At 48.3% G+C, this 26,144-nt stretch overlaps 1 protein-coding gene across 1 annotated transcript; it reads left to right on the top strand.

The window, feature by feature from the left end:
- Positions 1 to 17,226: 17,226 nt before the first annotated feature.
- LOC119971372 (chymotrypsinogen A-like) lies at positions 17,227 to 25,883 on the top strand. The gene is made up of 7 exons (XM_038806815.1): positions 17,227 to 17,294; positions 18,327 to 18,430; positions 20,487 to 20,566; positions 20,648 to 20,726; positions 21,774 to 21,954; positions 25,460 to 25,593; positions 25,672 to 25,883. Exons 1-7 carry the CDS (start codon positions 17,237 to 17,239, stop codon positions 25,831 to 25,833), a joined length of 798 nt encoding a protein of 265 aa, XP_038662743.1. The 5' UTR covers positions 17,227 to 17,236; the 3' UTR covers positions 25,834 to 25,883.
- Positions 25,884 to 26,144: the final 261 nt, after the last annotated feature.

Here is a 26,144-nt window from a genome sequence, read left to right as displayed (position 1 = left end):
CACTTTTCGCTTTACCACTCATCTTAGTGTCATCTGCAAACTTGGACACATTGCCCTTGGTCCCCAACTCCAAATCATCTATGTAAATTGTGAACAATTGTGGGCCCAACATGGATCCCTGAGGGACACCACTAGCTACTGATTGCCAACCAGAGAAACACCCATTAATCCCCACTCTTTGCTTTCTATTAATTAACCAATCCTCTATCCATGCTACTACTTTACCCTTAATGCCATGCATCTTTATCTTATGCAGCAACCTTTTGTGTGGCACCTTGTCAAAGGCTTTCTGGAAATCCAGATATACCACATCCATGGGCTCCCTATTATCTGGTAATGTCCTCAAAAAATTCCACTAAATTAGTTAGGCACGACCTGCCCTTTATGAACTCATGCTGCGTCTGCCCAATGGGACAATTTCTATCCAGATGCCTCGCAATTTCTTCCTTGATGATAGATTCCAGCATCTTCCCTACTACCGAAGTTAAGCTCACTGGCCTATAATTTCCTGCTCTCTGCCTACCTCCTTTTTTAAACAGTGGTGTCACGTTTGCTAATTTCCAATCCACCGGAACTACCCCAGAGTCTAGTGAAATTTGGTAAATCATCACTAGTGCATCTGCAATTTCCCTAGCCATCTCTTTTAGCACTCTGGGATGCATTCCATCAGGGCCAGGAGACTTGTCTACCTTTAGCCCCATTAGCTTGCCCATCACTACCTCCTTAGTGCTAACAATCCTCTCAAGGTCCTCACCTGTCATAGCCTCATTTCTATCAGTCACTGGCATGTTATATATGTCTTCCACTGTGAAGACCGACCCAAAAAACCTGTTCAGTTCCTCAGCCATTTCCTCATCTCCCATTATTAAACCTCCCTTCTCATCCTCTAAAGGACCAATATTTACCTGAGCCACTCTTTTATGTTTTATATATTTGTAAAAACTTTTACTGTCTGTTTTTATATTCTGAGCAAGTTTACTCTCATACTCTATCTTACTCTTCTTTATAGCTTTTTTAGTAGCTTTCTGTTGCCCCCTAAAGATATCCCAGTCCTCTAAACTCCCACCAATCATTGCCACTTTGTATGCTTTTTCCTTCAATTTGATACTCTCCCTTATTTCCTTAGATATCCACGGTCGATTTTCCCTCTTTCTACCGTCCTTCCTTTTTGTTGGTATAAACCTTTGCTGAGCACTGTGAAAAATCGCTTGGAAGGTTCTCCACTGTTCCTCAACTGTTCCACCATCCACAGAATACTGGATAGGAGGCCCAAGCCGAATGAGGTGCCGCGGGCGGTGTTGGTGAGGTTCCACCGGTTCGTTGACCGGGAGTGCGTGCTCCGGTGGGCCAAGCGGGAGCGAAGCAGCAAGTGGGAGAACACGGAGGTGCGAATCTTCCAGGGCTGGAGTGCGGAGGTGGCGAAGCGGAGGGCCGGGTTTAACCGGACGAAGGCGGTGCTCCACAGACAGAGCGTGAAGTTTGGCATGTTGCAGCCGGCGTGTCTGTGGGTCACCTACAAGGACCGTCATCATTATTTTGAGTCCCCAGAGGAGGAGTGGGCCTTTGTGCAGGCTGAGAAACTGGACTCAAACTGAGGGTCAGGGATGGGGGTTTTGTATGTAAATGCAACTGTGTCTAATTTTTTCTTGGGGGGGGGGGGGGTTCTCTGTTTAATGCAGGATGTGTGTTCGCTTTAGGGTGGGTGGGGCGATGTCTTTATGTCTTTTTGTATGGGTCTTGTGGACGGGTTCGGGCAGGGAGGTAAACTGGGAGTGCGGGGAGCTGGTGGTGGGGACTGGCAATGGGAGTTGCCCTAGAGGAGGTGGGGTTGGACAGGGCGAAAGCGCGGGCTTTTCTCTGGTTTCTCGTGCTGCGGGATGATGGGGGCGGGGTCGGGGCTGAGAAGCGCGGGCCTTTGCTGGTTGTTATTTTCCCGCGCAAAAGCGGGGGGGGGGTGGAGGAGGGCCAGTTGATGGGCACGAAGGAGGAGGAGTAGTCCCACGTGGGGAGGGGCTGGAGGATGCAGGGGGTGCTGGGGGGTGCTGGGGGGGGGGGGGGGAGTTGCCGCCGTGGGGAACGGGCCGAGCGGGGTCGCTGGCCAGTGGCGGGCAGAGGATGGGTTATGGCTAGTCGGCAGGGGACGGGGGCAGGGAGCCCTCTGATCCGGCTGATAGCCTGGAATGTGAGGGGGCTGAACGGGCCGGTCAAGCGGGCCCGGGTGTTTGCGCACTTGAAGGGGCTGAAGGCGGATGTGGCCATGCTCCAAGAGACGCACCTGAAGGTGGCGGACCAGGTCCAACTGAGGAAGGGATGGGTGGGCCAAGTATTTCATTCAGGGCTGGATGAGAATAATCGGGGGGGGGGGGGGGGAGCGATCCTGGTGGGAAAGAGGGTGTTGTTTGAGGCGTTAAACGTGGTGGCTGACAGTGGCGGGAGGTATGTGATGGTGAGTGGTAAGCTGCAGGGGGACCGGGTGGTGCTGGTGAATGTTTACACCCCAAACTGGGACGATGCGGGGTTTATGTGACGCTTATTGGGGACGCATTCCGGACCTGGAGGCAGGGGGCCTGATCATGGGGGGGGGATCATCCCCCATTGGATCGATCCAGGTCCCGGACGGGTAGGAGGCCAGCGGCGGCTAAGGTGTTGAGGGGGTTTATGGATCAGATGGGAGGGGTGGATCCCTGGAGGTTTGCGAGGCCAAGGGCCAGGGAGTACTCGTTTTTCTCCCACGTGCATAAGGCCTATTCTAGGATTGATTTTTTTGTCCTGAGCAGGGGGCTGGTTTCACGGGTGGAGGATGCTAAATACTCTGCCATAGCCATTTCGGATCATGCCCCGCACTGGGTGGACCTCGGGCTGGGGGAGGAGAGGGACCAGCGTCCGCTCTGGCGCTTGGAGGTGGGGCTGCTGGCAGATGAGGAGGTGGGCGGGCGGGTTCGAGGATGTATCAAGAGGTACCTTGGGGCCAACGATAATGGGGACGGTCTGGGAGGCATTGAAGGCGGTGATTAGAGGGGTGTTGATTTCCATCCGAACCCATAGGGAGAGGGGGGAGCAGAGGGAGAGGGAGAGATTGATAGGGGAGATGGTGAGGGTGGATAGGAGATATGTGGAGGCTCCGGAGGAGGGATTGCTGGGGGAGCGGCGTGGTCTTCAGGCCAGGTTCAATCTACTGACCACCAGAAAGGCGGAAGCTCAGTGGAGGAAAGCACAGTGGGCGGTGTATGAATATGGGGAGAAGGCGAGCAGGATGCTGGCACACCAGCTCCGAAAGCGAGACGCGGCCAGGGAGATTGGGGGGAGTGATGGATAGAGTTGGGAAGGTGGTGCGGAGGGGGGTAGACGTTAATGGGGTCTTTAGGGACTTTTATGGGGAACTGTACCGGTCCGAACCCCCGGTGGGGGGGGGGGGGGGGGGGGGGGGGGGGGGGGGGGGAATGGGGCGCTTCTTGGACAAGCTGCGATTTCCAAAGGTGGAGGAGGGGCAGGTGGGGAGACTGGGGGCGCCGATTGAGCTGGAGGAGGTGGTTAAAGGGATAGGGAGCATGCAGTCGGGGAAGGCGCCGGGGCCGGATGAGTTTCCGGCCGAATTTTTTAAAATGTATGCGGACCTGTTGGGCCCCCTGTTGGTCCGGACCTTTAACGAGGCGAGGGGTGGGGGGGGCTTTGCACCCAACTTTGTCACGGGCGCTGATTTCCTTGATCCTTAAGCGGGACAAGGACCCTCTGCAGTGTGGGTCATATAGGCCGATCTCGCTGCTAAATGTAGACGCCAAGCTGCTGGCAAAGATCTTAGCCACAAGAATAGAGGATTGTGTGCCGGGGGTCATTCACGAGGACCAGACGGGGTTTGTGAAGGGAAGGCAGTTGAATACCAACATACGAAGGCTCCTCAATGTCATTATGATGCCGGCTGTGGAAGTGGAGGCGGAGATAGTGGTGGCATTAGATGCGGAGAAGGCCTTTGATAGGGTTGAGTGGGGGTATCTGTGGGAGGTGTTGGTAAGGTTTGGGGAGTGGTTTGTCCGTTGGGTGAGGTTGCTCTATGAGGCCCCGATGGCGAGTTTAGCCACGAATAGGAGGAGGTTGGAGTACTTTCGGCTGTACCGGGGGACGAGACAGGGGTGTCCCCTGTCCCCCTTGCTCTTTGTGTTGGCAATTGAGCCCCTGGCCATGGCGTTGAGGGTGTCAGGGAACTGGAGGGGTCTGGTACGGGGTGGGGAGGAGCATCGAGTGTCGCTTTATGCGGACGACCTGTTGCTGTATGTGGCGGACCCGGTGGGGGGGATGCCGGAGATGATGAGGATTCTCAGCGAATTTGGGGGCTTCTCTGGGTATAAGCTCAACCTGGGTAAGAACGAGTTGTTCGTGGTGCACCCGGGGGATCAGGAGGAGGGGATTTGTAGGCTCCCACTGAAGCAGGCAGGGAGAAACTTGCCAAGATGACGGTGCTCCCGAGGTTTTTGTTCCTGTTCCAGTGCCTTCCAATCCTTATCCCGAAGGCCTTTTTTAGGAGAGTTAACAGGAGTATTACGGGATTTGTGTGGGCGCATGGGACTCAGAGGGCGAGAAGGGTGTTCTTGGAACGGGGCAGGGATGGGGGGGGGCTGGCGCTGCCCAACCTCTGTGGGTACTATTGGGCTGCCAACGCAGCGATGGTGCATAAGTGGGTAATGGATGGGGAAGGGGCAACATGGAAGAGGATGGAGATGGCGTCCTGTGTGGACACGAGCCTGGATGCGCTGGTAAAGGCGTCGTTGCCGCTCCCTCCAACGAGGTATACCACGAGCCCGGTGGTGGCGGCTACCCTCAAAATTTGGGGGCAATGGAGACGGCATAGGGGGGAGGTGGGGGGCTCGATGGAGTCCCCGATAAGGGGGAACCACCGGTTTGTTCCAGGGAGCATCAATGGCAATTTCTGGGCTGGCACAGGGTAGGTATTAGGAGGTTGCCCCTGTTTGTGGATGGGAGGTTCGCGAGCCTGGGGGAGTTAGAGGGGAAGTTTGGGCTCCCCCCAGGGAACATGTTTAGGTACATGCAGGTTAGGGCATTTGCCAGGTGGCAGGTGGAGGGGTTCCCTCTGCTGCCCCCACGTGGGGTACGGGACAGGGTGCTCTCGGGGGTGTGGGTTGGAGGAGGGAGGATTTCGGACGTATACCGCGTAATGCAGGAGGTAGATGAGGCCTCGGTGGAGGAGCTGAAGGTTAAATGGGAAGAGGAGCTGGGTGAAGAGATTGAGGAAGGGACGTGGGCGGATGCCCTGGAAAGGGTGAATGTCTCCTCTTCCTGTGCGAGGCTTAGCCTCATACAGTTCAAGGTGCTGCATAGGGCCCACATGACTGGGACAAGGATGAGTAGGTATTTCGGGGGCGAAGACAGGTGTGCTAGGTGCACGGGGAGCCCAGCGAACCATACCCATATGTTTTGGGCATGCCCAGCGCTGGGGGAGTTTTGGAAGGGGGTAGCAAGGACGGTGTCGAGGGTGGTGGAATCCGGGGTCAAGCCGGGCTGGAGTTTTTGGGGTTGCAGTGGAGCCAGGAGTGCAGGAGGCGAAAGAGGCCGGTGTTCTGGCCTTTGCGTCCCAAGTAGCCCGGCGGAGGATCTTGCTCCAATGGAAGGATGCGAGGCCCCCAAGCGTGGAGGCCTGGATCAATGATATGACGGGGTTCATCAAATTGGAGAAGGTGAAATTTGCCCTGAGGGGATCAGTACAGGGATTCTTTAGGCGGTGGCAGCCTTTCCTGGACTTCCTGGCGGAACGGTAGGGAAATAGGCCAGCGGCAGCAGCAACGCAGTGGGGGGGGGGGGGGGAGGGGGGGGATTGGGTTTGGTGGGAGGGAGAAGTGTGTACATGGGTTTGTTGGGTGTGGCAGGTGTTATCTCTTTCCTTTCTGTTGTTTGCTTTTTTTGGTTTTTTTCTTGTTTACGATTTAGTAGTTGCATTTGTAGGGGGGTGGGTGTTGTTCTTGGGGTTTTACCATGGTTATTCTGTTAATATTGTTTTGTTGTTTATATTTTGTGAAAACCTTAATAAAAAAATTTTTTTTTTAAAAAACTGTTCCACCATAAAGTCTTTGCCCCCAGTCTACCTTAGCTAGTTCTTCTCTCATCCCATTGTAATCTCCTTTGTTTAAACACAAAACACTAGTATTTGATTTTACTTTCTCACCCTCCATCTGTATTTCAAATTCCACCATATTGTGATCGCTCCTTCCAAGAGGATCCCTAACTATAAGATCATGAATCAATCCTGTCTCATTACACAGGACAAGATCTAGGACCGCTTGTTCCCTCGTAGGTTCCATGACATACTGTTCTAGGAAACTATCGCGGATACATTCTATAAACTCCTCCTCAAGGTTGCCTTGACCGACCTGGTTAAACCAATCGACATGTAGATTAAAATCCCCCATGATAACTGCTGTACCATTTCTACATGCATTAGTTATTTCTTTGTTTATTGCCTGCCCCACCATAACGTTACTATTTGGTGGCCAATAGACTACTCCTATCAATGACTTTTTGGCCTTACTATTCCTGATTTCCACCCAAATGGATTCAACCTTATCCTCCATAGCACCGATGTCATCCCTTACTATTGCCCGGATGTCATCCTTAAATAACAGAGCTACACCACCTCCCTTACCATCCACTCTGTCCTTCCGAATAGTTTGATACCCTTGGATATTTAACTCCCAGTCGTGACCATCCTTTAACCATGTTTCAGTAATGGCCACTAAATCATAGTCATTCACGATGATTTGCGCCATCAACTCATTTACTTTATTCCGAATACTACGAGCATTCAGGTAAAGTACACTTATGTTGTTTTTTTTACCTCCGTTTTGAATCATAACATCTCCAGTTTTATTCCTTTTAGTATTACTGGGCCTATTCACTGAGCTCCCCTCAGTCACTGTACCTTGTACTGTCGCCCTTTTTGATTTTTGACTATGTCTTCTCTGCCTTGCACTTTCCCCCTTCCTTTTTGCTTCTGTCCCTGTTTTACTACCTTCCAACTTCCTGCATTGGTTCCCATCCCCCTGCCACATTAGTTTAAACCCTCCCCACCACATTAGTTTAAACCCTCCCCCTTCCGTAAACCTTCCTTCCTTCAGTCACCTGTTCAATGATGTGGTGGAATATCTCAGATGCAGAGAATATACCGAAAGGCATTCCATTAAAGCAAAATCTTCCAAAAGGCGCAGGGGTTTCTGCTTGAGTCATCCAGCCGCATTTGCCAGAAACCTTGCGATGCATTTAATTTTGTGAACTTGCATGAATTTGCCATCTCGCTGGTGATCTCCTCTCATTTTGGAATGGGATTAGTGTTTCTTTATGATGTTTTTGTTGAAATCCTTGGGGTCTATTCATATACGTAGATCACCTGACGGTTTCTTCATGCAAACCATCGAACTGACCCAGTCAGTCGGTTTAGTGACTCTTGAACTTATACGTTGGTTCTGTAGTCACTCTAATTCTAGCTTCAATCTTTCTCTTAGTGGAGTAGGAATTCTCCGAGGAGGATGTACTACAGGTTTGGCATCAATCCTTCACAAGATCTTATACTTGAATAGAAGTGTACCTATGCCTTTAAAGACATCTGGATATTGTTTTAAAATACTTTGGATATTATCTTGCAGTATGGGTTGAGATGAAGTTGCAGTATAAATTTGCTATATTAGGCATAGCTCCTTGCAGCTTGTGCACCTAAGAATGATGATTTATCTGGCTTGACAATCTCGAATCTTAGTGAGCTCACAATATTTTTGTTGGAAACCTTCAAATCGCATGATCCAATCGATTAAATTGAATTGCCATTGTAGTCTCTCAGTCTACAGGCTGCTGGAAGTATCTCAGGTGCTTGCTTGAGCTTGATGAAATCCAGCTTTGAGAGCAAGTTAGTTGAAGCACCAGTATCCAACTTTAATTTAATTGGTCAGTTGTTAACTTTTAAAACAGTGTTCCATTTTTGTCCGAATTTATGGAGTTAATTAATTGTGGAAGTGTTCTTCACATTTATCTATTATCCCTACAAAGAACATGTTTTCCAGTGAGTAGTTATCTGTGTCAGTTGAAAAATTATCTTCTAAATCTTCTTCTTTGGATTCAACACTACATACATTAATCTGTCTTGAAGCCTGTTTAGCGGATTTAAATGCTAGGTGATGATCTGCACTATGCAGCAAAAATTGTTTCATTTGCCACATGTGAGCATTGTTTTCCTCTGGCAGTCACTTTTTTTGGAAGTGGGAGGTTCCACACCTTGAACACATCATGACATTGACGTCATTACGCACGACACTTCTTCGCGCATGTGCAGATTGGCTCTCGTCCATCTTGCATTTTTTCACGAAGTGCGCATGTGCAGGGTTTGAGTGCGCGCGCGCAAGGTGGCTGTCATCCAAAACGTGCATCTTCTTCATCTGCTACACTTTCTTAACACACTCAACCCCGTGGTGAATTTTTGTGCCCTTTTCACGGAGATAAGACTCTTAGTACTGATTCTTAGACTGTCGATGAACAAGTCATTTTTCAATCGTGATTGCTGGAGTTAGATCCTTGTGCCTAAGTAATTGTTCTCGGAGTGGTTCATCATTAATACCAAACACTATTTGGTCCCTAATCATAGAATCATACGGTGCTGAAAAGTTACAGGATTGTGCTAGCAGTCTTAAGATCAGTATGTGAAATGATTCACCCCTGTTTCGTAATCTCTTATGAAATATGAAGTGCTCAAACGTTTCATTAGTCTTCCAGTGGTCATCGAACTTCTCAAGAATTGTATCAAACTTTGTTTTGTCTTTACCCACAGTGTACTGAAAACAATTGTAGATCTCTATTGCATATTGACCAGCCATAGTTAATAGCAGAGTAATTTTGCAAGTATTGGTTGCATTAGTTAAATCAGATGCTTCCAGATAAATTTGAAATTGCTGTTTGAACAGATGGCAGTTTACATTTAAGTTATCGGTTATCCTTAGGTGTCGGGGAGCTTGAGCTTTATCCATCGATCATTTAGTCCTCGAAGGTCTGTTCTTTGCTGATGATGCTTCTCAAGTCGAATAGCTTCATCATTTTTTTCTTTCTTTCCGAGTTTACTACATTATACTAGCTAGTTTCTGAAGCCAATGACCTGGTACCCTGTTATATTACTCTTTGGTAATATATCTTTACTCTTTGCTTTCTATATCTGGAATGGTCTGATGATATGATTCTCAAGAAACTACTAATCTTCAACTTAAAGCAAAACAGATTTAATGAATAACAAATTGATTAATATTGTGTTTGCACACTCTACAGAACTAAAACTAGTAATCAAGTAATTCAGAATAAAGTAGTAACTAACTTAAATTACATGTGCTAACTATGCTTTGATCTATCTCTCTAACACTCTGCTGTCTGGTCACTTCTGGTTCGAAGAGATCCAAGATCCTTTGAGTTCTCATATATATAGTGGAATCTAGTGTTTCCATCTAGTGGTTATGTTACACTAAGATGTAATCATTAACCCTTTATATGTCTCTATATATACACATATCAATACAATCCGTCACATCCGGCTTACTCACTCTTCCAACTTCTTCCATTTGGCAGGAGATACAAAAGTCTGAGAACACGCACGAAAAGATTCAAAAACAGCTTCTTCCCCGCTGTTACCAGATTCCTAAACGACCCTCTTATGGACTGACCTGATTAACATTACACTCCTGTATGCTTTACAAAATGCTGGTGTCCATGCATTTACATTGCGTACCTTGTGTTGCCCTATTATGTATTTTCTTTTTCTTTTTTTCATGTACTTGTCTGTTAGAGCTACTCGCAGAAAAATACTTTTCACTGTACCTCGGTACATGTGACAAGAAACAAATCCAATCCAAGAAGTGTTCAGTATGGAGGAGTACTGATTCATCAGCTGAGGAAGAGGGAGGGAGGGAGGTGGTTATGGTGGGTGGGAGCATTGCGTGGTGATTGGCAGGAGGTTTCCTTGTCCATGATGCCTGATGCCATGAAACTTAATGGGGTAGGGAGTGAATGTTGAGAACTCCCAGGACAACTGCCTCCTGACTGTATACCATGTGTCATCACCTCTGCTGGGTCTGCTGGTGGGACAGGACATACCTGGGGATGGTGGTGTCTGGACATTAAGGTATGATTCTGTGAGTATGACTATGTCAGGCTATTACTCGACTAGCCTGTGAGACAGTCTCCCAGATGTTAGTATGGAGGAGTTTTCAGGGAAGACAGGGCCGGCTTTGCCGTTCTCGTTCCCGATGCCCAGATCGATGCCAGATGATCCATCTGGTTTCAGTTCTTTTAAGCTTTTTAGCAGCTTGATGCAACTAAATGGCTTGCTGGACTATGTCAGAGGGCACTTAAGACTCAACCATATTTCTATGGGTCTGGAGTCATATGTAGGCCAGACCAGGTAAGGGTGGCAGATTTCCTTCCTTAAAGGACATTAGTGAACCAGATGGGTTTTTAAACACAACGGACATCATTAGTCTAATTCCTGCTTTTATTGAATTTGAATTTTGCTATCTGCCATGGTAGAATTCGAACCTTGGTTCCTGAAGCACCCTGGATCTCTGGATTACTAGTCCGGTGACAATACCACCCACCACTCTGCAGAAGCAGTTTGACCTGATGCTTGTCACATGCACCTGGGATCATCTGGTTCCTAACTCTTGTTGGCGTTCTCCATCTGCCTATAATAATGCACTTTCACAGACTTCATTAGAAACACAGAAGGATTTTTAAATCAGAAGAACAGTACAGCAGCCAGTACGGCTGCATTAGTCCCTACATGTCTCCTGCCTAAGAGAGGACCCACTCAGGGTCCCAATTGGTCCCCCAAGCCAGGTGACACTTACTGTGTTGGCCTTAAAGGGACAATCATGGTCATGGTAATGGTGGGCAGGGGGAAGAAGAAAATGTGTCTTAGCAGATGCGTGGGCAAGCACAATGACCTTTCACTTCTATCAACCTTAGCAGAATGTTTAGATCTTCACCTCAATTCTATAAACGATGGCAGCCTTTTTTGGACTTCCTGGCTCAGAGATAGGTAACTGGGTCAATAGCAGCAGCAACCCGGGGGGGGGGGGGGGGGGGGGGGGTGCATTATTGTAGTGATTATTCTGTAACTTTATAGTGTGTTAATATGCGTTGTTGTTAAAATGCTGGGTTGTTCATGGGGATGGGGCGAATGTATATGATTGTTAATATTATTGTTATTTTCGGTATTTTACTAAGGTGCGTCAATGTTGTATAAAATCAAAATTTCTCAATAAAAATGATTTAAAAAAAAAAAAAAAAAGATCTTCACCTCAAAACCCCTTTCCAGGACTTGAGAGACATGGGAGGAATTTTACCAGGTCCTTGGAAGGAGGTTTTGAGGCAGGACCAGAATGGGGCAGGGGCTGGTAAACAAAAATAGAGAAAATGAGTCAGGTCAGTTTGCCAACATTTTTAGGACATTGGCCACTTTTCTTGAGGTGAGCTGAGTCCGATGCACACTTTCATCTCAATACCTGGAAATCAGGAATAACCGTTCCTACTAAGCAGATACAATATCAATCCTAAATTCCCGTGAGAGTTTACCTTCTTGAGTACCAAGACCTTTTACCTAGTAGTGTGTGAAAATTGACAGCTGAAACTTAACCTTCAGAGTTATTTCTTCTGTCATTTTTTCCTACACATTAATCTGTATACTTTACAACTTCATGATATAGAATTACAAACATACAAGCATACCCATTAATACTGTTCCACCCAGCCATTTATCTCCTTATACTGTTCTTTAAGTTAGAGTGAGTAATTGTACAAAACTTTACCTCAGGAAGTTAAATAGATGGGAATATAGTGTCAAATAGGGTGGAGGAGAGATTTATCTTAGCACCATAGAAAGTCTACAATGCAGAAGGAGGCCTTCAGTCCATCGAGTCTGCACCGACCCTCTGAAAAAGTACACTACCTGGGCCCAATCCCCCACCCTACCCTCATAACTACACCTAACCTGCACATCTCTGGGCTGTGGGAGGAAACCGGAGCACCTGGAGGAAACCCACGCAGCCATGGGGAGAAAGTGCAAACAGTCACTCTGTCACTCTGGCACTGGTGAGGCAATAGTGCTAATCACTGTGCCATCATGCCACTCGATGGGCATACTGGCCAATGTCTGGACAAATCAGAATCACCTGCCTGGTTTGAATTTGAACCAAAGCCTAGCAGTTAACTGCTCCCTGGTTCATTCTCTACGGTAACGCATGTACTAATCCTTTTGCCAACCGATCAGCACTCGCTTTTCATGCAGTATAAATTATTGTTCCCTTTACTATTAGTATTTTTGCTGACTGTCCTGGTTAGTGCCTGATGTAAAACCAAAATCCAATATCTTTTTTTCCAGCAGAGCTCCATTTCAGCGCTACCAAGCAATTATCTAGAAACTTGTGCGAATACTGGGAAAGATGCTTCACAGATTATTCATATGTAAAGAATCATTCTTTCAGTCAAGCTCCTAGATTCTTCCATCATCATCCCTGTGATTGTCCTGTCCCACTGGCAGGACAGACGCACCAGAAGTGGCAGTCTGCCACTACAGTGGTCTACAGCCGGGAATGAGTGGCCTTGGGAGTCTCCAACATTGACTTGGGACCCATCTCTGTCCACTTATAGTCCATCTCTGTCCAATTACGGTTGAGTCCGTAATTAAGAAAGCAAATGTAATGTTGTCATTTATCTCAAGAGGCTTGGAATATAAAAGCAGGGATGTACTTCTGAGGCTTTATAAAGCACTAGTTAGGCCCCATTTAGAATACTGTGAGCAATTTTGGGCCCCATACCTCAGGAAGGACATACTGGCACTGGAGCGGGTCCAGCGGAGATTCACACGGATGATCCCAGGAATGGTAGGCCTAACATACGATGAACGTCTGAGGATCGTGGGATTATATTCATTGGAGTTTAGGAGGTTGAGGGGAGATCTAATAGAAACTTACAAGATAATGAATGGCTTGGATAGGATGGACGTAGGGAAGTTGTTTCCATTAGCAGGGGAGACTAGGACGCGGGGGCACAGCCTTAGAATAAAAGGGAGTCACTTTAGAACAGAGATGAGGAGAAATTTCTTCAGCCAGAGAGTGGTAGGTCTGTGGAATTCATTGCCACAGAGGGCGGTGGAGGCCGGGACATTGAGTGTCTTTAAGACAGAAATTGATAAATTCTTGATTTCTCGAGGAATTAAGGGCTATGGGGAGAGAGCGGGTAAATGGAGTTGAAATCAACCATGATTGAATGGTGGAGTGGACTCGATGGGCCGAATGGCCTTACTTCCGCTCCTATGTCTTATGGTCTTATGGTCTTAAGTCCACTTACTTTATTCGTAAAATACGGAAAGAACATTGCAAATATTTCAAAATGGCCATCGCACAAAGTACAATAATATTCACTTCTCTCCGTACATCTTGTTGCAATCTGAGATGTTTCAATACAGTCAAAAAAACATTAGACATTTCAGAATGGTCAATACAAATGGTGCAAAAGTACTTAAGCTGTGTCCATAGATCAAGATGCACACAGAGGTGCTGCCATACAATTGTGATACATGGAATATTCACTGGATACATTCAATGTATAAAACCCCTTTGTCCTCCTCCCCTCTATCTTAGACAGCGTCCTTTTCCTATTGAGCCTCTGCTACAGCTGCCCCAGGCTTTAGTGAGTCCTTCTCATGGACAAGCACACTTCTTCGATTTTTAATTTGATTCCTTTCTCAAGAGTTACAAAACCAATGTGCAGAGTGGACAGGACAAGCCCTGACTCCGTCTCCTTGCTTGCTCCAAAAACCAATTGAAGTTGAATCCAATTCATGGTCTCCACAAAAGTGACATATTAGATCCAAGCTGACAAGAATAGGTATTATACCTAATCTCACGCTTGATCCTATGCCTGATCTGAGCTAAAAGGGCGAATAGTCCAGTATTGGGGAGTGCTGCCTTTTGGGAGATACCACATTTTGAACATTCAGGTAAGGGGAAGAGATCTGTTGAGGTCACAGAAGCGGCCACAGAGGAAGTGTAAGGAATGAAAGCTTTATTTACAGTAGAAAGATGATTCTATGTATTTTAAAAATAGTACACAATTCCTTTTCTCCAATTAAGGGGCAATTTAACGAGACCATTCCACCTACCCTGCACATCTTTTTGGGTTGTGGGCGTGAGACCCACGCAGACACGGGGAGAATGTGCAAACTCCACACGGACAGTGACCTGGAGGTGGGATCAAAGCCAGGTCCTCGGCGCTCTGAGGCAGCAGAGCTAACCACTGCACCACCGTGCTGCCCTAGGATTCTATGTACACTGATCCCAGAAGGGACTACCCGTGCCCAGCCACACTTGGTCTGAGGTTTTTATATGCTGCTTTTCTCTCCCGATAATGAGGGAGCTCTGCCCCTCAGCAGAGAAGCTCTTACTCCCTGAGACTCATGAGAAGCCAAAACGCCTCACCCCATGGATCTCGTGTAGGTTAAAATATTCCTTCCTCCCAATGTCTGGAAATACGTCTACCGAAGGAAGGCATGGAGGAGGAGTCCTGTATCTATTTGCCCGTGGCTACCTCTCGGGTGTTGTTGGGGCAGGGCCAGGTGGCGTATGATGGTCAGGCGACCATCATTGATTACCATGGCGGTACCACCATCACTGGATGGTCATCAGGAGACTCATCGCTGCCAACTTCCGGTGTTGGGACCTCCACCTCAGAGTCTAAAGCCTCGGCATCCAGCATCTTGCTGTTGAAAGCCCTGTGGGATGGCGCCTGCGGTGATGGCGCCATCGGGGTGTCCAGGGACTGTGCTCCCTGGGTTGGGTCCTCCGAAAGGGCAACGCACAATACAGAGCTCCTATCATGGAGATGATAACGGTGCCCATTTGATTCCCAGTCCCGCACGCAAACTTGGTGCGACACTGGCCCAGTCTAGTGAATGATAGTGCCCGGAATCCACTTGGCACCTGCTCCAAAAATGCGTGCATGGCCTGTGTCACCTGACACGAGCCACCTAGGCAGGGCATGCTTGGCAGGATAACACCCCAGCTGCTCATGTCCATGGTGTATCTTTCCGCAAACATTGGCTTATGCTCGGCTGAGGCGAGTGTGAAGCCAACGGCCCATTAGAAGTTCCACCGGCACCATGCTGGTGGCAGGGTAGGGAATGTGGTACAGTAGCAGACAATGAATCTCGCCAAACCCATGTCGAGGGACCCATGGTCTGCTTTTTCATTCTACACTTGATGCCTGGACCACCCACTCGGCCAGACCTTTGGACGCTGAGTGATGTGCGGCAGTGTGTATGTAGCGTACTCTATTGGTCCTCATCAAATTTCTGAACTCCACACTAGTAAACGGCGTCCCGTTGACAGAGACCAGTACCTCTGGGATGCTGTTAATACTAAACAACATCTTCAGCTTTTTGACTGTCGCCCTCAAAGTTGTCGATGACATCATGAGGACGTCCAGCAACTTTGAGTGGCCGTTGATAAGGAAGAGGAACGTGGAGCCTTAAAAGGGCCGGAAAAATCGGGCGTATCCACTGACAACCCACCACTCCCATGGATGAAGCGGTGCTGAGGTCGGGAGCTTCTGCTGCTCCTGGCGCACTCTGCATTCCTGGGCAAGATGTTCAATCTTCACATCCAGACCTGGCAACCCCACGTAACCGCGGGCCAGCATCTTCATTTTAGACACACCAGGGTGCCCATTATGGAGGCTGCCAAGATGGGCCCTTGTCCTTTGTGTGGCAGTAGTAAAATGTTCTCCACATTGAACTCAATGATCTTTGTACTAAAAGCTTTCAGTTTGCTGGGAAGGCCGTGGTTCTGGACCTCATACAAAATAATATGATGAACCCTGGACAACAGGAGGTCAGCCTGAGTACATGTAATTGGGTTGCCGTGACCGGCAATGTATCCATAAAATGCTTCCCGCCAATGACCTCGTTGGCCCTGTAGGGCAGTGGCAGCCTTGTCAGGAGGGGGTCAAAGCATCCGCGTGCGCGATCTGCATCTCCAGGTGGTGTTCCAGCGTGTATTTGTACGCTGCCAGTAAGAAGGCCCACCGTGAACCGTGGCCGAAGCGATGGGAAGGATGGCCCTGTCCTCCTTGAATAATCCCATCGCTCATCATCATTGTTGAATTCAAGGTTGCAGCCACACAGGTAGCGCAAGGAACAAAATACTTTTTTATAGTAGAACGAAGACTGTATGCACACTGGCCCCAAAAGGGATTACCTGCGCCCAGTCCACACTCGGACGGGATTTCTATATCCTGATTGTTCTCCTGCTAATGAGGGAGCTCCGCCCCTCAGCGGGGAAGGTCGTACTGCCTGAGACTCATGGTGAGCTTCACCGGCCTGACCCCGTGGGTCTCGTGTAGGCTACAACAAAATTCCATGGCATCATTTAAAAAGGAGTTGAGGAATGATCCCTTTCACAACAGCAAAAGAAAGCAATTGACTGGTTGTTTATCTCACTGCTGTTTTGGAATGTTGTTTTGAGCAAACGGTTTTGCCTAAATAACAAAAGTGATGAAACTTTATAAAAAGTTAATTCATTCACTGCAAAACATTTTGGGAAATGGTGGAGACACGAAAGGTGCTTTATAAATGTAGGTTATTTAATTTCTATCTACAATCCTGCTCAATCTCTTTACTAATGCCTTACTTAAGATGAATACCCTTTTATACATTCCTTTATTTACCCTCCTTGTGGACAAAATTTGAAGCGTGTTAAAGCGAGCTTTTTGAAATTACATTGCTCTTTTGCATTACAACTTTAAATGCTACCCAAGCAATTTGAAATGTGTGATTTTATTAGCTACTTTCAAAATATTCCAAAAAAATCTTCCGTAATGGAGTTTATTTGCTGGCCAGTACAATGGAAAGTTTTTCAAGGCCATGTGTTTTCTGTATCTGTTTGGACACCATTATTTTTAAGATAGGTGCCTTTGACTTTTAATCAATCATCTATGTGCAGCTTGTTGAACAACATGAAAGCTTTTCTTTCACCTGGCGATATTTTTACTCATTTATTCCCATATCCCACAATTAATTAGTTTACTTTGGAAGAAATTCTGCCACATGTAAATTGATCAACAGTTCAGGCTTTTATCTATTAGATACCTGGCGTCACAGTTCGACTATATAAAGTCCTAAACATAAACATAACCACCTCACAGCAGAACTATGGCTTTCCTTTGGATTCTCTCCTGCCTTGCCTTCTTTGGCGTAGCTTATGGACGGAGTAAGTTATAACATCGACACTGTTTTTATGGGTGGCACGGTGGTGTAGTCGTTAGCACTCCTGCCTATGGTGCTGAGGTCCTAGGTTTGATCCCGGCCCTGGGTCACTGTCCGTGTGGAGTTTGCACATTCTCCCCGTGTCTGCGTGGATTTCAACCCCACAACCCAAAGATGTGCAGGTTAGGTGGATTGGCCATGCTAAATTGCCTCTTAATTGGAAAGAAATAATTGGGTACTCTAAATTTATTTTTAAAAAGACACTGGGCGGGATTCTCCGACCCCCCACCGGGTCGGAGTATCGCCGTGGGCCGGCGTCAATCCCGCACCGGCTGTGTCCCTAATTCTCCGGCACCGGAGATTCGGCGGGGGCGGGAATCACTCCGTGCCGGTGGGCATGCCCCCCCCCCCCCCCCCCCCCCGGGGGATTCTCTGGCCCTCTCCCGCCGGCGTGGATCAAACCACCTACCTTACCGGAGGAAGCAGGCGGCGCGGACGGGCTCCGGAGTCCTGGGTGGGGCGATCTGGCCCCGGGGGGTGTCCCCACGGTGGCCTGGCCCGCAATCGGGGCCCACCAATCGGCGGGCAGGCTTGTGCCGTGGGGGCACTCTTTTCCTTCTGCCTTCGCCATAGTCTTCACCATGGCGGAGGTGGAAGTGACCCCCTCCCCTGCGCATGCGCGGGGATGATGTTAGTAGCCACTGACGCTCTGGCGCATGCGCGGACTTCCGCCGGCTGGCAAAGTCCCTTCGGCCCCGGCTGGCGTGGTGCCAAAGGCCTTCCACGGCAGCCGGCGGAGCGCCAACCACTCCGGCGCGGGCCTAGCCCCTCAATGTTAGGGCTTGGCCCCTAAAGGTACGGAGACGTCCGCACTTTTGGTGCGGCCTGACGTGGGAGTGGTTCACGCCACTACATCACGCCGGGACCCCTCTCCCACTGGGTAGGGGAGAATCCTGGCCAGTCTTTATGGTTTCTATTTTACAAAGAGTTGTACTGGAGAGATTGATTCCTGTTTGTGCATTGACTTCCAACACAGACTGTGGGGTGCCGGCCATCAGTCCTGTCATCACAGGCTATGCAAGAATTGTGAATGGTGAAGATGCTGTTCCAGGATCTTGGCCCTGGCAGGTCTCCATGCAGGTAGGTGAAGCTAACATAGCATAGAAGGCTACGGGCCAAATGCTGGAAAATGGGATTAGAATAGATGGGTGCTTGATGTCTGGCTCAGACATGGGCCGAAGGGCCTCTTTCTATGTTGTAAAACTCTATGACTCCAAGGTTTCAGGTCTATGTACCACTCAGTCAGGTAACTATTAGATTATTGACTCTTCACTCTGTTTAAAAAGGTCACCATTCCAGCAAAGCCCAAACACTCCGGGTCAGTTTGCATGGGACGCCATATGTTCATTTAGATGAGCATTGAATTTCTGCCCATAGATTTGTGGAAGAATGTATTTTGGGCAAACAAATTAATTTCCACATAATGTTGATAAAGCAAAATAATACTAATGGTGCATCAGCAATGGGAATATGCTGTCAGGAACCAAAGGTCTTGTGTGACCAATGGCCAGTTTCAAAGAATGCGAGGTGATCACAGCAATCAGGCTGTCAGCTAATTCAGACACTTAATAGGCAGGCATTTTCCGATCAAAACATGTGCGCATTTGTGAAAGTCAACCTCTAAACCTGTGATAAAGCTGCTTACTCATGCCTCTGTCATTCTTAATAATGCAAACTGACCTCCCCTTCATTTAAAGTCAGGGCTTTGGAGATTAATGCTTGCAAGACTGATAATCCTAACAATTGTTATGGACATGAGGAAGAGGTGGATTGGATTATTATTACCATTCCCCATTTCTGCCTATGACAGCAATAGTTTCTATTTCTAATTTAATTTGATTCCCTCAGCATCCTTTCCCTTGACTGAGATGGAGGTCAGAGACAAGCTGCTGGCCTAAACTCCAGTCTTAACCTGGACTCCAGGTTAAATTGGAACTGAAGACATTGTTCAAAAGCTGTATAATTAAAGCAATTCAAACAGCTCAAGTCTCAGCCATGTGACAGGAAAAGTTTGGGGTTGAGCCATTCAGCTAAGAATGTAGTTTAGGCATCCTTGTTAAAACCCATTGTATTTTGAACAGCTATACAGGTACAACCATTAGCACAACGTTGGAGAAGTGGTCTCAGAAATAGCTCTGCCTTTGTCCAGAGCTGGCTGGTGCAGACGTCTTGGATGGGATTCTCCGACTCCCCCCCACCCCCCGCCGGGTGGGAGAATCGCCGGGGGTCGGTGCGAATCCTGCCCCTGCCGTCCTCCTAATTCTCCTGCCCCCCAAAAATTGCCCCGGCGTGAGTCGTGCCGCCCGCCTCGGAGAATGGCAGGGGCCTCGATGGGCCCTGGGGCTGACCGGCCGGCGATGGGCCGAAGTCCCGCCCGTTCTTTGCCAGTCCTGCCGGCTTAAATTAGTGTTGGTCCCTTACTGCTGGGAGCTGGCAGCGCGGCGGGCTCCGGGGTTCTTGGGGGCTCGCGGGGGAACAGGCCCCGGGAGGTGCCCCCACGGTGGCCTGACTCGCTGTAGGGGCCCACCGATCCGCGGGCGGGCCTGTGCAGTGGGGGCACTCTATTGTTCCGCACCGGAGACTGTGGTCTTCCGCCATTCCCTTTGCGGAAGCGAATCCCTCTGCGCATGCGCGGGGATGATGCCAGCACGCGCTGACTTACGCCGGCCAGCGGAGGCCCTTTGGCGCCAGTTGGCGTGGCGCCAAGCCCCTTTCCCACCGGCCGATGGGACGGAGGATTCTGCACCTTGGGGTGGCCCGACGCTGGAATGGTTCACGCCACTCCGTCCCGCTGGCACCCCCCGCCCCGCCGGATGGGGGAGAATCCCGCCTCTTGTCTACTCGTCATTTGTGTTGGCTTGGTTAGAATGTTCTTACAATGTTGCATTCTAGGAGTTTGATGAATTAGTCATTGCCCATCTTTAAACTGCTCAGGAATTTCCAGAACTCCCATCATGTGGTCAGCTGAGGCCATTTTCTCAGTCCAGCCATATTGTCCATTTAAAATAAAATAGAATTTAAACAAGAGAATATGCAAGAGTAACAATTTTTAAAGATTTAGTTTCTTCAAGCTTTCTCAGCATGACAAAATACTGGAACTGTTTTTGATTGATTAACACTTTCTTTTCTGCATTAGCAAAGAAATGGCTTTCACTTCTGTGGTGGCTCCTTGATTAACGAAAACTGGGTTGTTACCGCTGCCCATTGCAGTGTGAGGTAAGGTTACAACATCTTCAGAGTCTACATTAAATATATAAAGGGACATAATACTTATGAGCCTGAGATTTTTTTCTCCAGCACAAGACACGTTGTAGTTATTGGAGATTACAACAAGTGCACAGCAGATGGAAAATCTCAGTCCATTTCAGTTGCTAAGGTAGGAAAGCTCCAATCTCCGCAGTTAATTTTATTCCCGGTTGTATCCATTCAGTTAACTATAGAAACTGAAATCAGTGAATGTCTTTAAAATAATCTACAGCAGGAAAATCATATTTCCAGCAGTGTTTGATTAAGTTTGTCTCATTTTGTGTGCTAGTTCTATTTTACTATTCCTACTTTAACATGATGTGGAGATGCCGGCGTTGGACTGGGGTGAGCACAGTAAGAAGTCTTACAACACCAGGTTAAAGTCCAACAGGTTTGTTTCAAACACGAGCTTTCGGAGCGCATTCACCTGAGAATGGAGCAGTGCTCCGAAAGCTCGTGTTTGAAACAAACCTGTTGGACTTTAACCTGGTGTTGTAAGACTTCTTACTGTACTTTAACATAAACACCTGTCTCTATATAAGGTACCACAACCGCTTTGATTATTTTTGCAAGCTCAAATACCTAACTTCACTTGTCTGGACATCACTGGGGAGGGTCAAAGTTCATCACCAGGGAAAAGCTGAGGTCCATAATGAGAATGGCCTGGGCTCACAATTTAGGACATCAACAGGATCTGAGGCCTATGAGCAGCACACCACCAGGATCAGCCAATGCCAATAGTGCAGAATATTGTCAGAGTGATGTACCATCAATTGAACGCGAGACGAGTTGCTGGACAAAAGTATGGCTTTAATCATCTAGATGTTAGCCCTGTGGTCGATTACAGTATAAGGACGACCGCCGGGAGTACTGGGTATTTATACCCCGCCCTGGAGGCGGGGTTAACTCAGCCTCTCGACCAATCGGGGAGCCGTCACAAGACTGGTCTCAACAAACCGATCGAGAGGCACATGACCGACCAGGGCCACTGGTAAGCTGGTGTTCTGCACCAATGGCAGGCAGCTATGCTAATCATACCACCACACAGAACAAGGCAGGACATTGCCATGGGAAGAGTTAAGGGCCCTCATATACAATATTACTGATTGAAAGCAATGGCGAAGAGCAGAAAAATCAAGTGGTTGGGGTGAACTAATCTGTGTCTTGTGTCTTACAGGCCATTACTCATCCTTATTGGAATTCGAATACCATCAACTACGACATCACTCTTGTGAAGCTCTCATCACCTGTTCAGTTCAATCAACAGGTGTCCCCTGTTTGCCTCGCTGGTGCAAATTCCATCATCAGTGCTGGCAAGCTGTGTGTCACTACAGGATGGGGGCTGACTAACTCTAATGGTACGGCATCTCCATTGCTTTGGAGTCAGCAAAGTTATATTGACTGCTGGAACTGGATGTGAGAGAAAAAAACAGTTGGACAGGAAGGACTAGATTTAATTCTGCTCAGAGCGCTGGGAAACATGCCAGCTGGGGGACTTAATCACGAGAGAGGTCCTGCACGAGTCTCCTGACAGCAGCAAACCACCTCCCGGATAAGTTGGAGGATGGAAAGAGCTGATGTGGGATTCCCGGCTGGTGGCAACAGGATGTCAGTTAGACTCATTATTAAGGCAACTGATACCCACTGTCCCTGAGACCATTGCAATTTAGCGGTGGATCAGGGATGGAATGGTGTCCACATGGCTTTCCTATGCCATAAGACCATAAGTGCCCTCAAAAGACTGCCCACATACCTGCCTGGGGGAGTCCCTCACTATCAGCACTCAATCGAGGAACCCATAATCAGGTAGGGTGATGGTTACAGAAAACCACCCCACCCCACCCCCGCCCTTGCCTCTGCCGCCCTGCCCCTTCTCTCCCATGGCATCCATCCCACAATTCCCATCTCAACCTCACTTCCCTTTGGTCTGGGCCCCGGGGGATAATCCTGGGACTCATGTCGGTTACATTGCCGCTAGCAACCACTTTTTCCACAGAAGCTGGTATTTCTGAAAGGCACAAATATAGAATAGAACCTGGTGTCTTCCCCAAAGTGAGGTTGGTGGTGGGGGTGGCATTTAATCAGTTGGGAGGATAGTGGTGAGACCCTGCCAGCTTCCATCTACAGCCTAATTTAGCCTGTTGGTCGCCTTTCTGCCCTGTTGTCAATTGACCCTTAAGTGGGTAATTAACACCCAGTTAAAGGCCTCATCTCACTACCGCTGGTATTAACACAGTGATGGGTGGGGTCCTCACCACATGGAAAGCACCACAAGCAATCCTTTAGGGCTCCTGGGGGGTAGGAAGGGAGATGGGGGTGGTGGACGGGAGGCCAAGGAGTCTCTCTTTCAAAGGCACTCAGTGTCTGTTCAAGGGACCTGGTGTTGGGAAGAAGGGGCCACGGGTAGTAACCCCCTTACTACTGACCCCACTCACCCATGATCGCCCAACTCACAACCCTCTTCCTGCCAACACTAGGGTGAGTATTGCACCAGCAGCAGAAACCACTTTCCTAGTGATGCTGCTCACTACAGATGGTGGGCTGTCTTCCACCCCCGGGTCCTTGATCCCAGGGGATGGTCGCCATTGGCCTGTCAAGTGCCTGACTGGCCCAAGATGCATTGGGAAGATTTGGCAGGAGGAGCATGAGGTGCGATTCAGTGGAACAGGAACAGAGTCCCATTTTGAGTGCATTTAGTGGAGTCATTCTCAGTGCCTGCAGTGCCGTGAACAACACCCGTATTTAACTGCACTTTGCCGCTTTTTGGCCTCGGCGGGAATGCCCTGCCCAGGCCGTACTTACAACATTCCCTGAACTGACGGGCTCAGCTTGCCAGTGCAGGAAGAGTATTTGCGGATCGAGGCACAATTTTTGGCTGCCGCCCAATCTTTCGCCCCCCCCTCAGACACCCCACCGTGGCCTTCGGAGCCCCCCTCCACTTAACCCAACTTACCTCGTACAGGGTCCTCGAGCCCCCTCTCATTCCAGCTCTTAAAGGCACCCGTGGGCCGGATCCATGGCACAGGCAACCTGGCACCTGGGCACCTTTGTACTGCCAACCTGCCACCCTGGTGCCCCTGCCAGCCTGGTAGTACCATGGGGGTACCCTGGAAGTGCCAGAATGGCAGTGCTGAGGTGCCAGGCTGGCAGTGCCAAGGTGTGCGGGTGCCAGAAGGAATGCCAGAGTACCACCCTGCCCAGAGGCTGATCACCTGATGATCTCTAATGGCCTGGGAGACGCCCCAGGTGCCATTACGCCTAGTCCACATTTATGGACCTGTACTAAACAGCACCATGATGAAATCTCCCAGGCCCGGCCCTTAGTTCACAGGCCCTAGGAGAATATGGTGCAGACATATTTAAATGAGCCTGATGGCCTCTCGCGAGATTCAGCAGCGTCACCAAGTCAGGCGCGATAAAGCCATTAAATCGCTTCCATAATGCGGGAAAAAAGTTGGATCTTTGGTGGGAAGAATAGAAAAGCAGAGTATTATTTAAAAAGAGAGAGACTGCAGGATGCTATGGTACAGAAGGGTCTGAGTACATGAACCACAAAAAGTTAGCAAAAAAGATAGAACAATTAATTAGGAAAGCAAATGGCATGTTGACCTTTATTACAAGGGGGATGAAGCATAAGAGTAGGGAAGACTTATTGCAACTGAACAGGGCTTTGGTTAGGCTGCACCTGGAGTACCTCAAACAGTTTTGATCTCCTTGTTTAAGGAGCAATGTACGAACATTGAATAGGGTTCATTAAGCTGGTTCCTGGGTGAAGGATTTGTCTTATGAAGAAAGATGCCTTTGTGCATTGGATTTCGGAAGAATGAGAGATGATTTAAGTAACTATTTAATATTTTGATGGGACTTGACAGTAGATACTGAGAAAATGTCTTCCTTTGTGAGGGGAATCAAGAACTAGGAAACACGGTTTAAAAATAAGCGATCTCCCATTTAAGATGGATATGAGGAGAGATTTTTTCTCTCTCAGAGGATGTTAATATTTGGTCTTGATAGACGTATTGGGTTGGAAAAGGATCATCCGTCATATTACTTCCAAATAAAGAGTGGGATAACGATGAGGAGAGAGCAATTTAAGTTATTTAAAAGTAAAAAGATGGCTCTGCCTGCAGGCAATAATCAACACTTAAATTGGAGCTGCAAGCAGAATGGTGCAGGAGAAAGTTCTGGAATCCCTAAAGAGAGAGCTAGATGTAATAAAGGAAGAGTGTAGGGTTACTCAAGGGGGAAGAAATTAAGATGGGTTGAATGGCCTTCTCCATCAAGGAATATCTTCTAACCATATTCCAAATAAAGGAATGTGAAGAATATTACCTTGACTATTCATCTTTAATATTATACTGTTCCTGAGATGTAAAGTAAAAGGAATAAGCAGAATTCAGTTTGTGCACAGAGATTGCAGCAAAGCCCCAAACTTTTCAAGTACAAGTGCTGGGCAGGGCAGTACGGTGGCACAATGGTTAGCACTGCTGACTCATGACGCCGCGGACTCGGGTTCGACCCCGGCCCCGAGTCACTGTCCGTGTGGAGTTTGCACATTCTCCCCGTGTCTGCGTGGGTTACACCCCCACAACCCAAAATAATATGCAGGGTAGGTGGATTGGCCATGCTAAATTGCCCCTCAATTGGAAAAAAAAATTAGGTATCTAAATTTATAAAAACAAGTGCTGAACAAACACAAATAATATTCTGTAGGAGGGTCAGATGGGTTCAAAACATGAACTCTGTTTCTCTCTCCACAGATGCTGCCAGACCTGCTGAGTTTATCCAGCATTTGCTGTTTTTATGAAAAATAATATTTGACTGGTTCAGGAAAATTTAACAGTCCTTTCCCCTCCCCTTCAGCTTTTGGAACACCTTGCATCTTGCAGCAGACATCCCTTCCCCTCCTGAGCAACGTCCAGTGTCAGAAATATTGGGGCGACATGGTCTCTGACGTGATGATCTGTGCTGGCGCCTCGGGCGCTTCCTCCTGCATGGTAAGTACATTTGCGCTGGGAACGGTCCGTGCAACTTCGTTCGGAGCTGTCTATTGAATGGGATTTGTTTGTTTGCAGGGTGACTCGGGTGGACCTCTTGTCTGTCAGGAGGGAGGAGCCTGGTCTCTGGTGGGAATCGTTTCCTGGGGCAGTGGCAACTGTTCCCCTCGTAAACCTGGGGTTTATGCCCGTGTAACCGAATTCCGCAACTGGATTGATCAGACACTCGCCACGAATTAAAAGAATGTCTATATCATGGAATTCCAAATAAAGAATAATTAATAGATATGTATCGTTTGTCAGACTCTTTCTTAGCATTGTGAGTGTTATTAAGAATGCCTTTGAGCAGAAAACTAAACACGGCTGCAGGTAGTGACGTAGTCATGTCCCATCTATGGGGAGGGAAGACAAGAATCCCCAGCCACCAGTGCAGCTCCCACTCTTTAGTTCTCAGTGCTGGTATATCACCGTGTGAAAAAGTGCAGTCGGTGTGAGGAACTTCCACACAGGAACAGCAATCAAAGGTAGAAACATCCACAACCCAGGAACCC

Source organism: Scyliorhinus canicula, chromosome 9 (assembly GCF_902713615.1).
Source record: "Scyliorhinus canicula chromosome 9, sScyCan1.1, whole genome shotgun sequence".
Lineage (NCBI taxonomy): Eukaryota > Metazoa > Chordata > Chondrichthyes > Carcharhiniformes > Scyliorhinidae > Scyliorhinus > Scyliorhinus canicula.
The sequence above is the reverse complement of the archived record's forward strand: the minus strand, read 5'-3'. Positions and strand labels throughout refer to the sequence as shown.

Bases quoted from the DNA above. Each gene is read 5' to 3' on its own strand.
- LOC119971372 (XM_038806815.1), top strand. From the start codon at position 17,237: ATGGCTTTCCTTTGGATTCTCTCCTGCCTTGCCTTCTTTGGCGTAGCT. The intron at 18,431-20,486 runs GTAGGTGAAGCT...TTTCTGCATTAG, and splicing joins CCTGGCAGGTCTCCATGCAG to CAAAGAAATGGCTTTCACTT. The intron at 25,594-25,671 runs GTAAGTACATTT...GTTTGTTTGCAG, and splicing joins CGGGCGCTTCCTCCTGCATG to GGTGACTCGGGTGGACCTCT.